We start from the raw sequence: 14,487 nt of genomic DNA on the forward strand, positions 1-14,487 counted from the left end.
AGAAACCAGGTCCAAAGCACACAGAAATTAAGCAAAAACTTAGCCCAGAGGGTAGGAGACTCTTCACACAGAGTGGTGAATGAGTTATCTAGTCCCAACAAGGTGTTCAGATCAGTCAGCTGATAGGAACCAGACGAGCATTGATGGGCCTTGCCTTAATAAAAAAATAAAAGAGAAACATTAAAGGAGCTAGCAAGTGTAATCAACCTGTAACCCACTCGGTCTGCTAATCCAGCACCCGTCGGGCAGGAATCCTGTAGAGGAGGAGCGGAGAGGGGGTGCAATGAGACACGAGGGATTGGAGGTAGGGGGGCCAGTGTGGTGAAGAGAGTAGTAGCAAGAACAAGGGTCTTGAATTGAATGCAAGCAGAGATAGGGAGCCAGAGGAGGGTGCGAAGCAGAGGGCTAGCATGAGAGTAGTGAGGTTGGGAGAATACAAGATGAGCAGCAAAATTGAATGAACTGAAGGGGGCAGATAGTCGAAGCAGGGAGACCAGCAAGGAGTTGCAATAGTCCAATCTGGAGCATGCAAGAGCTTGCACCAGGAGTAGAGTGGAGTAAATAGTGGGAAAAGGATGGATTCAGTAAATGTTGCTAAGAAACGAGCGGCAATTGTGTGTTGAGGAAGAAATGTGTTGAGGAGGAGAGGGAGGGGTCAAGAATAACACCTGGGTTTTAACAGATGAGGATGGAGAGGCGACCTCCAGGCTATAGGGCGCATCCTGCACTCCACTCGGAATGCCTTTACTAGATGCGGCAAGTAGAGGAGTTTGCGCTGTGAGAACGCGCTCAAGTTGAGATAGATAAGAGGCATTCTGAGATGTGGGAGTCAAAGGAGGGAAAGGAGAGGAAGATCTGGGCATCATCCGCATAGTAGGAGAAGCCAGAAGAGGCAGGCAAGAAACATTATTCAGAGGTGTTCTTGATTATTGTTCATTTCTCCTAAATTTGTCTTTACCTGATTTTGAGCTGCCTTGGGCTGTCTGGAGAATCTGAAGTGGCGGGACTGAACCGCTGTCTTGCATTTGTCATGCGACAGCACTGCCAGCCCCACTTCCACTCTGTCTGTAAGTGTCAAGCAGGTGTGACTGTAACTGGCCCAGTTCAAAAGTCAAGTGATTTCAGTGGGATGAGGAAGACTGTATTCTGGCAATTAGTGTTCTCTAGACAAAGCAGGTAAAGGCAGATTTAGAGAAAAATGAAACTCAATACGGAGCAACACAACCACTCGCAATGATTGCAAACACCATAACAAGACAAGGGGGTGACATTTGAGTGTACTTACTCTGAAAGATAAAGAGCGTAATTAAAATAAGATTTGAAGTGTAATATGACCTGCCTGTCTCTGCAGCCACAATGAGGAGCCCGTGGTGAGGAGGAGAGCTGTGGGAGAGACCGCCACCCAGCTGGACGAACGGGCCAATCGAGGGCAGGGGAAGAAGGAGGAGGAGGAGGACGACAGCCCGCTGGGTGCTTGGAAGCCCCTGCTGGCCAACATGTGCGTGTGCAGCGCTCTGGCCCTGGGTGTATACGTCTGTTACCGGTCCTGTTTCCACTGACCTCATAAAGCAAGGGCTGAAGAGCCAGCAAGCCGATTTGGATCCTCTCACCAGCTCAGGAGGTGGGACTTGAACCTGGAGCACCAATCACAGAGCTCCGCGTTCTCATTTTTGTCCGAATGCAAAAGGAAGGGCTTTGTCCCCGATCAGTCCCGGGAGCTATCCGTTCTTAAACCTCAGGGCATCAGCTATAGGACACACGCAGTTAAATTAAAAAAACAAACAATAAAAAAATACAAGCAGATTATTTTACTTTCTTTCCATCGCTTTGTATAAGGGAGCATATATGTGTGTGTGTGTGTGTGTGTATATGTGTGTGATTATTTTTATATATATATATCATATAAAATGACATATATATATGTGATGTCATTTTATAATTGAGATTTGAGACCATACCGCTTCATTCTGTACTGAAATTTCATTTAGCTGCAAATTTCACTCATCGAATTAAACTTTTTATTTTTACAAGATTATGAAATTACTTTTAATCTTTTGCTTTTTTATTATAAAATATTGGGTTCCAGATTTTGGTGCCTGTTAGAAGGCACGGGGCACTGGAGACGAGAACTTTTCCTGCTTTGGAAACCCTGCACTTGATGGAGAGGTGACAACATACTTTTCTTTATTCGTAGCAGTGGCTTCCTCCTGTGTTATTAAGTTGGCAAGCCGACAAACTCCTTTCTGTTTGTGACCTAAGGTGGATTTTTGTGTGTTTTGCCCTGTTAAGATACTAAGCTGTGTCGTCTGTCTCAGACTGAACTAATTGCTTACCTTCAGCCTGAGGAGAATTCACTTTACTGCAGACAGATTGGTAACAAAGTGTGAAACTTTTAGCATACCATCATCCTCCGGCAACAGGAATATAGCGCCACTTCATTGCTTATTTGATGTGATCACTGTGTGGATGTGTTGGGGTCAGTCTGAGTGTGTATCTGCTTATTCGATGTGATCACTGTGTGGATGTGTTGGGGTCAGTCTCAGTGTGTATCTGCTTATTCGATGTGATCACTGTGTGGATGTGTTGGGGTCAGTCTGAGTGTGTATCTGCTTATTCGATGTGATCACTGTGTGGATGTGTTGGGGTCAGTCTGAGTGTGTATCTGCTTATTCGATGTGATCACTGTGTGGATGTGTTGGGGTCAGTCTGAGTGTGTATCTGCTTATTCGATGTGATCACTGTGTGGATGTGTTGCGGTCAGTCTGAGTGTATCTGCTTACTCGATGTGATCACTGTGTGGATGTATTGCGGTCAGTCTCAGTGTGTATCTGCTTATTCGATGTGATCACTGTGTGGATGTGTTGCGGTCAGTCTCAGTGTATCAGGGGAATGTCCTCCCCTGCCTGTGTTAATGAGCGTGGCTGTAGGACATGGATCTCATTTTTCACGCTGCTGGTTTTTCTAGTTGTGGATTTCCAGCGGCGGGGTTGACGTGCGGTTCTGTGTGTTTTCAGCTTTGACTCTGTGTTCCAGTTCACTCTCCTACTGGCATACCCACTGGACCTGCCTTTTTATTATTGACATGTCAAAGCAGTGATAAAATGGGACAAGACCAGAAAGAGGCATTTGTAGCTTACAGACAGTTAGGATCATTGTCTTAAAAGGAATGAGCTTCCAATGTAATTTTATTGACTTGCCTTTGTGATGTTTGCAATCGCTGAGCATGGTTCTAGATTCTGTAGATCCAGTTACCGATGGTTCTAGATTCTGTCGATTCAGTTACCGATGGTTCTAGATTCTGTCGATTCAGTTACTGGTGGTTCTAGATTCTGTAGATTCAGTTACCATCTTCTCTGCCGTTACCTGACTTGGAGCGTGTTGGAGAATTCCAACTGCCTAACACTGACTGCCTTATTCCATTCAAACCATTTGACCTTTTAACTCTGTTGGCCCAAACCTACTATATAGAGGGAGTAGGTGGGACCAACGAAGGCCACATTGTCCCATGATTTGAGCAGAATGAGGAAGTCTGCTCGGTTCAAGTCCTCAGTTAGGATTCTCCAGACAAGCTCACAGACTGGTAAAGACAGATACAGATTTAGATAAAACTCAATATGGAGCAACAGAAGCACTCAGAATGATTGCAAGCATCACAACAAGGCAAGGGAAAGGTGAAACAAGTACAGTGACATGGCATTGATGTAATAAATATATTGTTAACAGCACTGCTTGTGCCCTTCTCCCTCGGTGGTAGTTCTCTCAAACACCTTTTCTGTCTACGTTCGTCGGCTTCTTAAAATGGAGCCATGTCACTTTCCCACAACACGGGCTGAATCAAGGCAATGTTCTGATGCCAAGTTTACAAGTGTTACGTGGCACAGAACCCTTAACAGCATCTCTTTCTGGACAAATCGATTGTCTCCAGGAAGAGAGAGGAACATCTTCTCCATAGCAGTGCACTGATCCTTCTCAGCTTCACATGACCGTTACAACGGGCTTAAAAAAGGAAGCCAAAAGAATAAAAACAAGTTACTTGGGAACAACTTGCTTACCTTTAAAACCTCGACACTTTAGCAGAGAACACAAGCTTTTTTGCATGATTGCATATTTGCAAGTGATTTGTGCTCAAGCAATGAAATGTTTCTGCTGATAGCAGGTAGAACAATGGAAAACCCAGTGCAACCATCATTCCAGCTTCTACTGCTGCCAGTGTGCTTGGACCAGACCGCCCCTTCGGGTTCATTCCAGACAGCATGGACATCACAAGAGTGTTTCAGAAAGGTATGCTGTGATGGACAAGAAGTATTGAAAGCACAAGGGTCTGTATGATGGGAACAATTTTGCTTACAATTTTGACAGCCAGAAATGAAATATTTATATGGAGGTTGTTTCGTCTTTAACAGAACTACCATAGAGGATATTTTCAGTGAAGTCTATTGTCACATTCTTATTTTCAATGTATTGAATCCAGGCCTACTTGTGGAATTTACTCATTTTAAGGTAATGTTTCCTACATCAGTGGCATCTTTAACCAACTTCAGGCTTGGGTATGTTGTTTGGCTTGTGAAATGTGATGAATATTAAACATGGATGCACAGAAATGAAATCTTCCTTATGAGCGCTCCATTAACCCTTTGTGGTCCATTTATTAATCGCGCGTCAGGCACGCCAGGTCTAATTAATTTTCACACGCGCAGTTAATTTTATACGCGCTGTTTAAAAGTGTTTTTTTTCACAGTCAAACGGGTTTAAATGGCCCTGCATATCAACAAAGCACACACTAGGCATCTCCAGCCCCTCCCCAGCCTTTTGTTTGCTATAGCGTTCAGCTGTGTAAGAAATAAATAATAATAATAATAATAGTCGTACATACCGATCGATCATCTCCAGATCACTCGTTTTATCACCAAACTCCTCAATAATGCGATCCAAGTCATTATTTTATTACTATAACATCTGAAAAAAGCTCTGCAAATGTCCATGATAGTCTCAGTGCGCTGACGCACTTAGCCAGCTTGTTTATTATGGACGCCCATTATCTGATACCTGATACCATGTATGACTATTCATGAAATACCCCCTTTTTTTTTTTTTTTTTTTTTTTCCGGACTTGTCTCGGCTCCTGTCGCTACCACTCGGCAATTGAATGGTTTTCTCGGCTTTTTCCGGAGAAAAAACGACTAAACACCCGTTTATTGCGTTGCTATAATGATGTCGGACCCAGTCCGACAAAGGACCTGTGAGGAATAATTGCAATGTCGGACCCAGTCCGACAATGGACCGCAAAGGGTTAAAGGGGAAATGAGTTCCCTAGTAAATATGTCATTCTAGAGCAGGGGTGTCAAACTCCAGCCCTCAAGGGCCGCAGGGTCTTCTGGTTTTCATTCCCACTTGAGCTCATAATTGACCTAATTGTTTGGTCAATTTGACTTCCTTAATATTTTTCAAGGTCTCTTCAGTTTTAAAAATGCACTTGATTCAGAGGCCTGAAGAGAAGTGTTAAATGTGTCCAGTTAATCAAATAATTAGACCAATTAAGTAACTGAGAGCTCGGGTGGAAGGAAAGCCAGAAGACACTGCGGCCCTCCAGGAGCTGAATTTGACAGCCCTGTTTTAGGCCATCTCTTTTAGGAATACTTGCCATCTTGCATACCCTTGTCCCTGGATGATTTCCACTGCAGCTATAGAGGGTGCTGTTTCCTAATATTCAAGAAGTGTCAACCCACGTGCTATTAGTGGGGTTTCTATTGGCTTCAATTACCCTTTCCTGGCAGGATGCTGTAAACAGCTGTTTGGAGCATCATCACTGCAAGGGCTGCTGGAGTTCTTGATCCCTGTGAAGCTCTTCAAGCTGCAGCAGCAGCAGCATTGCTCTTGTGGGGATATAAAGAGTACAAGGCTCAGTCCCTGTTCCAAGGTCTGCATGTTGTTTGTGCTGGACACGGCTAACCTGTTCATGTAGAAAGGTCTGGCTTTTATTCAACTTTGACAGGGCAGAGGCAATGCAATGTTATAGAAATGAAGATGGTATAGTATAGACTGCGCCCCTCTGGGCCACACGTTGTACTGGTAAAGTGTTTCTGCTGCAGGAATGAAGAATGAAGGCACCTGTGTGTGATTGAAGCAAATGGAAACCACACTGAACAGCCTGTGGACAAAACCAAAGAATGATGGCAGATTGGGTCACCTCCTGGTCCACACATTTCAGTGTTACCAATAGCTTTTGTTCAATGTTCTGTTTTGTGACTTTGTAAATAACACAGTATTAACATGAGATGCAACCCTACTAATGCCCATCTTTGCTGCTTTCATACTTTGAACAAAGTGACTGAGAATCTGCTTTTGATTTCCTGCAGGTGTCAGGGTTTCAAATACTGGAAACCAGTTTGTACCATATTAGTATTGTTATCCACCCTTTTAAGTGGAGGTAAAAGTTAAGTAAACAAATGTTTTGGCTAAAGCCTTGGTCAGTGTTGAGCCCTTTTGCAGAATGTTTCAATGCCTTTGACTGAGCCAGTGCCTCTGCACCCCCTTGTCGTATATAACCCCCCCCCCCCCCCCCTTCTGTAGCTCCATTCACAGCCCTCTCCCTGTTCTACAATCCAATACAGAACCATTATAACCCCTCCTTCTGTAGCTCCATTCACAGCCCTCTCCCTGTTCTACAAATCCAATACAGAACCATTATAACCCCTCCTTCTGTAGCTCTGATAGCCGTGTGGGTCTGTGCGTTCGCTGCTGAGTGGCAGACAGGAGATCGAGATGGAGGGTGAAGTTGATACGCACCCCCCGTCCCAAGGCGAACAGGATTTATTTACATATCAACACACTGAATAGCTCACGTGACACTACCATCAATGGCAGCGCACGGAGCACATACAACACAGTGTACAAAAACTTTGGTAGGATCTACAATATCTGAACTCATCTTCTGTTCAATAATAAAGTAACGTTGCTGAAGAGATTGACGTGGTGGATAAACGCTTAGAGCGGATACGCAGGGTTACTGTATATTCAGACAGAGAGAAGGTGGGGCTGGCAGAGGTGAAATGTCACAGTGTTGTTCGGTGCCTGGGTAGTTAGATTTCTGCAGGCAAGCTCAAAGGCAGGTTTAGAGAAAAAAATCAATACTGGACAAAAAGAACCCAGAGCAAAGGAAATGTAAAATCCAACTCAAATTACATTGAAAACTACAAAACCTGAATGGCTGGCTTGAGAGAGAAGGTAGTCAAGAGTGTGAACCAAGCACTGCTAATCTCCAGAGGATTTGGGCACTTCACTACAATGTGATGAATTCATATCCGCTAGTCAGCAGCACAGCACAGGCAATCCTATTCACTGTCTGAATCCCTTTATTAAGTGAAGTTTATGCTTTTCATTAAGACTCAAAAGTGATTCCTTACACTTTGTCACTGAGAATCTGAACAGAAATTCAATGAAATTCAGCCTCTTATGCTCCGCGGCTGTGAATGCATCTTCTTTTTCTTGTGCTCTGCGACTGTGTGAATGCATCCTCTTTCTCTTGTGCGCCACAGCTGTGTGAATGCATCCTCTTGTGCTCTGCTGCTGTGTGAATGCATCCTCTTTCTCTTGTGCTGCGCGGCTGTGTGAATGCATCCTCTTTCTCTTGTGCTCTGCTGCTGTGTGAATGCATCCTCTTTCTCTTGTGCTGCACGGCTGTGTGAATGCATCCTCTTTCTCTTGTGCTGCGTGGCTGTGTGAATGCATCCTCCTCTTGTGCTGCACGGCTGTGTGAATGCATCTTCTTTCTCTTGTGCTCCGGGGCTGTGTGAATGCATCCTCCTCTTGTGGTGTGTGGAAGTGTGAATGCATCCTCTTCTTGTGCTCCGCGGCTGTGTGAATGCATCCTCTTTCTCTTGTGCTGCGTGGCTATGTGAATGCATCCGCTTTCTCTTATGCTCTGCGGCTGTGTGAATTCTCCTTAGGCTACCCTTTGGGTTTGCGATTGCTGGGCAGTCACGGACCACAAGTTTGTCTGGAGTTTCCCCATTCTGTATATGTAAACAACCTCCTTTTGTTATTATTATTTTTATTATTGTTGTTTTTGTTGTTTGTTTATTATTATTGTTATTATTATTATTGCTACTTTGTCCTTTTTTCCGATTTCATACAGGTCTTCATTCAGACTGAATTCTGAAGTAAGGCTGTCTGTGGTAATAAAATAATTCAGCAAAGTAAGTTTCAGCGTCCAGTGTTGCTTATTGTGTCAAAATTTAAGTTTTTTAAAAAGGTCTGCATTAGGCTTGGACTTTATAACTAAATAATTATCAACTTTTTACTTTAATTGTGACTTTCTCCATAGCTAATAGTTCTTTCTCACATTGTTTTAAAAAGCAGAACGAAAACAAAATAAAAAAGGCACTTAATGCCCCACGGTGTCTCTTTAAGGACAAACCGATCGTCTGTTGGAAGAGAGAGGAACATCTCGGCAGTGGCACTGTGCCTTTATAGCTTGACTCACAGATGATTATGGCCAGAAATACGTTAACCAACATTTTTTCAGTACAATAAATAATAAACAATTACCAGATTTAATATGATGATCTTTGATTGTTGTTGAATGTACTCAAGTTTAAAGAATATGCTTAGAAAACACCTTGCATTCGTTCTAAAAGCTTTATAGCAGGGGTTCACAGAACTGGTATGCAGGTACGCATGCACACCAATAAAAATAAAATAAAAAAATAAAAAAAACAGCAGACTTCCAGATTGTTTTTAACATGCAAATGCATACCATCAGTACATTTTGAACAGGAAAGCATTTTTCATATAGGCAGCAAGGGTGCTCACGCTTACAAGGTCATGCATACTATCTAGATGTGACCCATACCTGCCTAACCTGATTTTTTATGGAGTCTCTGGGATCTGTCAACGATCTCCGGGTAACCAAGCTTAGTATCACTGACTAGAATTAAATACCGGTCCCCATAGTTCCCTTAAGGACGGAGGGTTCCAACTCACTAAAAAGTCCATCCCTGCAGGCACTATCATTGGCTGCTTCAAGGTTTTATTACATTTAAAAGTGAGTTTAAAAAAAAACATATAAGCATTTTACTTAATATTGTAGCGGCGGGGCAGTTGTGTCCAGACAACGGGCAACATGGACTGTATCAGAGACTTGATGCCCTGGCTAACCTGTGAACCATGTTGCAGCGCCTCAAGACCACCAGACTCAAGCTGCATCCCGATAAGTCCCGACTGATGCAACGTGAGATGGCCACCACCAGCTGTGGGGCTTCCTGGGTCTGGCTTCATACTATCGACACTTCGTGCCCCAGTTGTCCGCGCAGTGTGCGAACGCTTTCAGCACCCTGAAAATGAACCAGGCCCCCATCCTGATTCCCTCAGCGCCAGAGTCATCGCATACTTCAGCCAAGCCAAGAAATATGATTTTGGCATCCAACACCAAGGGAGTGAGGGAGGCCACTGCCACCGATGTGACAATTGTGCAGCCTGCCAGACAGTCCGATGCGCCTTTGCAGCAGTTCCCGGTCGGAGTGCCCATGGAACACGTGGGCGTAGATGTCCTTGGCCCCCTTCCTGTGTCTGACAGCGGCAACCACTACGTGCTGGTGGCGATCGATTACTTTTCCAAATGGCCAGAAGCAGATGCCCTACCAAACCAAGAGGCATGGTGGGGAGACAATTATCGAAGGGTTCTTCTCGCGCTTCAGAGCCCCCAAAGAGTGGAACTCTGACCAAGGGAGAAAGTTTAAGTCGCAGATGCTCGCCAATGTCTGCCACCACTTGGGGATCCGGAAGACCAGAAACAGTCCCCTTCACCCTCAGAGCGAAGACTGGTGGAACGCTTTAACAGAACGCTCTCCGCTCAACTGGCCATTGCCACCAGCAGGATTGGGACCTCCAGCTTCCACTGATCCTGCTCGCTTATAGAACCTCTGTGTAGAAATCCACAGGCTACACTCCGGCCCTACTTATGCTGGGGAGGGAACTACAGACCCCTGGGGAACTGCTGTTCGGACGGCCCCCAGATGCAAGGACATTACCTCCCGGCCCCAAGTATGGTGGCCAGTTACAAGACCAGATGGACGCAGCCCACCAGTTCACCAGAGGGAGAAGGGACAGCACTTTGAAGAAGGGGAGTTTGTGGGGTCTACGGGCCCAAAAAGGGAAAGGTCGCTACCTGAAGCTTGACAGCCTGTGGGTGGGTCCCTGTGAAGTCCTCAGGAGTCTTGGCAAAGTGGTATACAGGGTAAAACTACCCCCTGCTGGCCACTGGCTCGCCCCCTACTTTGGTGACCGAACGACTGGTGAGTCACAAGCTACTGTACTGTCCCTTCTCCCGCACATCACCCCAGGAGGCGCAACAGCTGCCGTCGTCCATTGCAACCAGATTCTCCCAGCCACGCTGTCTCTCCCCCCCTCATCCTCATCACATTCAACCCCACCCAGCACCCCGCTAACCCAACATCATCCGATTGCCCGCCACAGACAAGAGAGCGCCCCCCATGTCGGTGACCAGAGCCAGGCCATGTCATCAGATCCGGCTGCCCCTTTGCTTCAGGACGCAGGCCAGATTTTCCCTGGCTGGAAAGTGTGCAAAGAGGGAGCAGTGTAGCAGTGGGGCAGCCCAGAGTTGTAATGACTCGACTCGACTCGACTCGAGTCGAGTCCCGGCCCAAACGTCTCCACTCGACTTGAGTCCTAGTCTTTATGATAAAATAAATGACACGATCAGTTTTGTTTTCAATAACCCCAGCCCTTCTGATGCGTACAAGCCCTGCCTCTCTATGAGCGAGAGGAACACGTGACAAAGAGAGAAGAGCGTCTTTTTTTATATTTTCCAAGTATCAAGTATCAGTACTCATTTGGTGGGTCAATCAACAGATTTTTATTTGAGTAAGCTTAAAATTGAATGCGGTAGAAAAAATAGGGGTTTAATGTATATTGATCTAAAGTTATATTATGTTTAAAAAAAATTGTTTTATAAAACAAAAAAGAACTGGCAAAAAAGTCATATTTTCCTAAAATTGTTAGTTGTTTTTAAAATCCAAACTACCACTTGCAAATCCAAACTCATGTACAAGCTTATAACTATGAACACACAAACAACCCTTTAGATGCTACAGACCACGTCCCTCTCCAGGGCCAAGGTGACCTGTTGAACGCCCATGCACCGCGCACAGAGGGTATGTTTGTCCTCTTGCGGGATATTGGCGTTGCAGGCCTTGCAGGGGTGGAACCCTGACTTGCCCGACATGGGCCTGGTGTTGTGCATTGGCTGGGCAATAAAAATGTGCATTATAAATATCATATGGGAGATACTGAAATTGAAGAAGGAATCTATGAAAAAGACCTAGGAGTTTATGTTGACTCAGAAATGTCTTCATCTAGACAATGTGGGGAAGCTATAAAAAAGGCCAACAAGATGCAAAAAGAAACAAGGACCAGGGGTCACAAATGGAGATTAGATAAAGGGGCATTCAGAACAGAAAATAGGAGGCACTTTTTTACACAGAATTGTGAGGGTCTGGAACCAACTCCCCAGTAATATTGAAGGTGACACCCTGGGATCCTTCAAGAAGCTACTTGATGAGATTCTGGGATCAATAAGCTACTAAAAACCAAACGAGCAAGATGGGCTGAATGGCCTCCTCTCGTTTGTAAACTTTCTTATGTTCTTAATATGTATTTATTTTTTTACATTCTCGTACTCTACAGCCACTGGCATGGCAGCACACGGTGCAGATTATCAGTGAAGCTGCTGCACGGCCATCTTTGTTTTTCAGAATTCCAGAGTTAATCAGCCTTAGACGTATTTGATTCATTTAATATATCAGGATTTGCATGCTGGATAGATGTTTTACAGACAGTTTTGGTTAAAAAAGTTTTGCGTTTTTGAAGAATAAATTCATAAAAACGAAAGACCAGACCACAGCAGCATGATTTTGGGACTAGGCACAATCAACAACGAAAGGAGGTTGAGGTTGAACTGTATTGTTTTCAATTCATTTTTAAGAAGAGGTCTGTGGATTTTGTCATAGTGGTTGAACAGATAAATTAAAGAAATGTAAAAGAAATGTGTTCTTTTTTTTGCATGTTTTTATAACAGCAGTTCCATACCATTACGTTAGTAGGGTTATTCAAAATACAATTGGCCTCTTAATATTACTGCACATTTGCGCATTTTAACTACATTGATGATTTTATTTGGACAAACAGCTGGGATTTTCTTGTGCTATGTAGAGGGGGTTAAGGGTTTACGGTGCAATGTGTTCTGTGTGAAAGTTTTTTATTTTAAACTTTTTTTAAACATATTCATGAACCACCCTTTTTTATCTGAATGATGAAAATTACTTATTTTGTAACACGCATTATTATCTAAACTATTAGCCTTTCAAGATACATTTCTTTCTGTAATATTAAGTAAATTACAGTTTATGGATTTTGAACTGGAGCATGTATGTGCGAGGATGGAATGGTGTTAAAACTGATTTCACCTCAGTTGCATTACTTGGACTGTTTTCCTTTGTAACTAATATGTTTTAAGGCCTAGAAGCAAGATTAAATGCTACAAAATGTTCCTTTCATATGGTTAAGGTATCTAATAAAAGAGAAAAGGTGAAAAACACTCAGTAAAATTGTAAATTAATGGTTAAATGCATTGTTTTATTTTGTGGTATCCATTATTGCACAGCCAACCCAATTGAGCATAGGAAATAGGGCCTCTGTATAGTCAGTAACAAAGTCTGCTTATAAATAGGCCAAGAAATCATGAATTTACTGAAATGGAGAGACAAAACACAGCAGAAACCGTGGACCTTTAATGGTGAGGCAAGTGTGACCACATTATTGTGCATCTCAATAATGTATTTTCAATTGAAATGTTCCTTTCTTTTTACTTGTAGATTGCTAATCTCCTGTAAAATGAATCTGATTAAATAGAACTGTCAGAAGTAATGACTCAGATAGGTGACTCGACTTGAGCAAACTCTGACTCGACTCTACTGTACTCGACTCGAGCAAACTCTGACTATCCGACTCGAGCTAACCCTGTGACTACTCGACTCGAGCAAACTCTGTGACTCGACTCGAGCAAACTCTGTGACTCGACTTGACTTGGGACTTACCCCCCCCCCCCCCCCCCCCCTGTGACTCAACTCGATTATGTCACTGGGGCAGCCGCATCCAGACACCCGGCAACATGGACTGTATCAGAGACTGGGGAGAGGGGTGGGATTGTAATTCTGTCTGCAGAATGTGAGGCGAGTTTGTGTTTTCTCTCTTTCTCTCTTCAGGTGCCATCTTGAGTAGCCTGCTCACGCTGTCAAACAGTGTGTGTGAGAGTGGAGTGACCAGAGCCAATGGCGTGCTGTATGTGGAATGGAGCAATGGTGTGGCTCATGGGTGGAGCTACAGTTAGAAAAATGGGCACTGCGCTGCCGGCTACAATATTTTGTTTCCCTCAGTTATATCCTTCTATAAATACAGGTGTGCCGTCAAGCTAACATGTTCAACAACACTAAGAAAGAGAAGTGTTTTGTATTTTGCTTTTGAATCTCCAGGGCTGGGATCTGGTGGTAGGCTATTGAAATAAACAGAGACTGTGTGATGATTTGTAAAAAAATAAAAATATAATACAGTGCCTTGCGAAAGTATTCGGCCCCTTGAACTTTGCGACCTTTTGCCACATTTCAGGCTTCAAACATAAAGATATGAAACTGTAATTTTTTGTGAAGAATCAACAAGAAGTGGGACACAATCATGAAGTGGAACGAAATTTATTGGATATTTCAAACTTTTTTAACAAATAAAAAACTGAAAAATTGGGCGTGCAAAATTATTCAGCCCCCTTAAGTTAATACTTTGTAGTGCCACCTTTTGCTGCGATTACAGCTGTAAGTCGCTTGGGGTATGTCTCTATCAGTTTTGCACATCGAGAGACTGAAATTTTTGCCCATTCCTCCTTGCAAAACAGCTCGAGCTCAGTGAGGTTGGATGGAGAGCATTTGTGAACAGCAGTTTTCAGTTCTTTCCACAGATTCTCGATTGGATTCAGGTCTGGACTTTGACTTGGCCATTCTAACACCTGGATATGTTTATTTGTGAACCATTCCATTGTAGATTTTGCTTTATGTTTTGGATCATTGTCTTGTTGGAAGACAAATCTCTGTCCCAGTCTCAGGTCTTTTGCAGACTCCATCAGGTTTTCCTCCAGAATGGTCCTTATTTGGCTCCATCCATCTTCCCATCAATTTTAACCATCTTCCCTGTCCCTGCTGAAGAAAAGCAGGCCCAAACCATGATGCTGCCACCACCATGTTTGACAGTGGGGATGGTGTGTTCAGGGTGATGAGCTGTGTTGCTTTTACGCCAAACATAACGTTTTGCATTGTTGCCAAAAAGTTCGATTTTGGTTTCATCTGACCAGAGCACCTTCTTCCACATGTTTGGTGTGTCTCCCAGGTGGCTTGTGGCAAACTGTAAACAACACTTTTTATGGAT

General features: G+C 43.8%; 1 protein-coding gene across 1 annotated transcript in view; it reads left to right on the plus strand.

Moving 5' to 3' along the window:
* Positions 1 to 8,199, plus strand: part of LOC117432607 (tyrosine-protein phosphatase non-receptor type 1-like) — an 87,663-nt gene extending 79,464 nt beyond the window's left edge. The window contains exon 9 of the mRNA XM_034054580.2: positions 1,352 to 8,199. Within this exon, the coding sequence (XP_033910471.1) occupies positions 1,352 to 1,559 (208 nt within the window). The 3' untranslated portion in view covers positions 1,560 to 8,199. The remainder of the gene's footprint in view (positions 1 to 1,351) is intronic.
* The last annotated feature ends 6,288 nt before the right edge of the window (positions 8,200 to 14,487 follow it).

This window comes from Acipenser ruthenus, chromosome 29, assembly GCF_902713425.1.
Source record: "Acipenser ruthenus chromosome 29, fAciRut3.2 maternal haplotype, whole genome shotgun sequence".
In the NCBI taxonomy this organism is placed as follows: Eukaryota; Metazoa; Chordata; class Actinopteri; order Acipenseriformes; family Acipenseridae; genus Acipenser; species Acipenser ruthenus.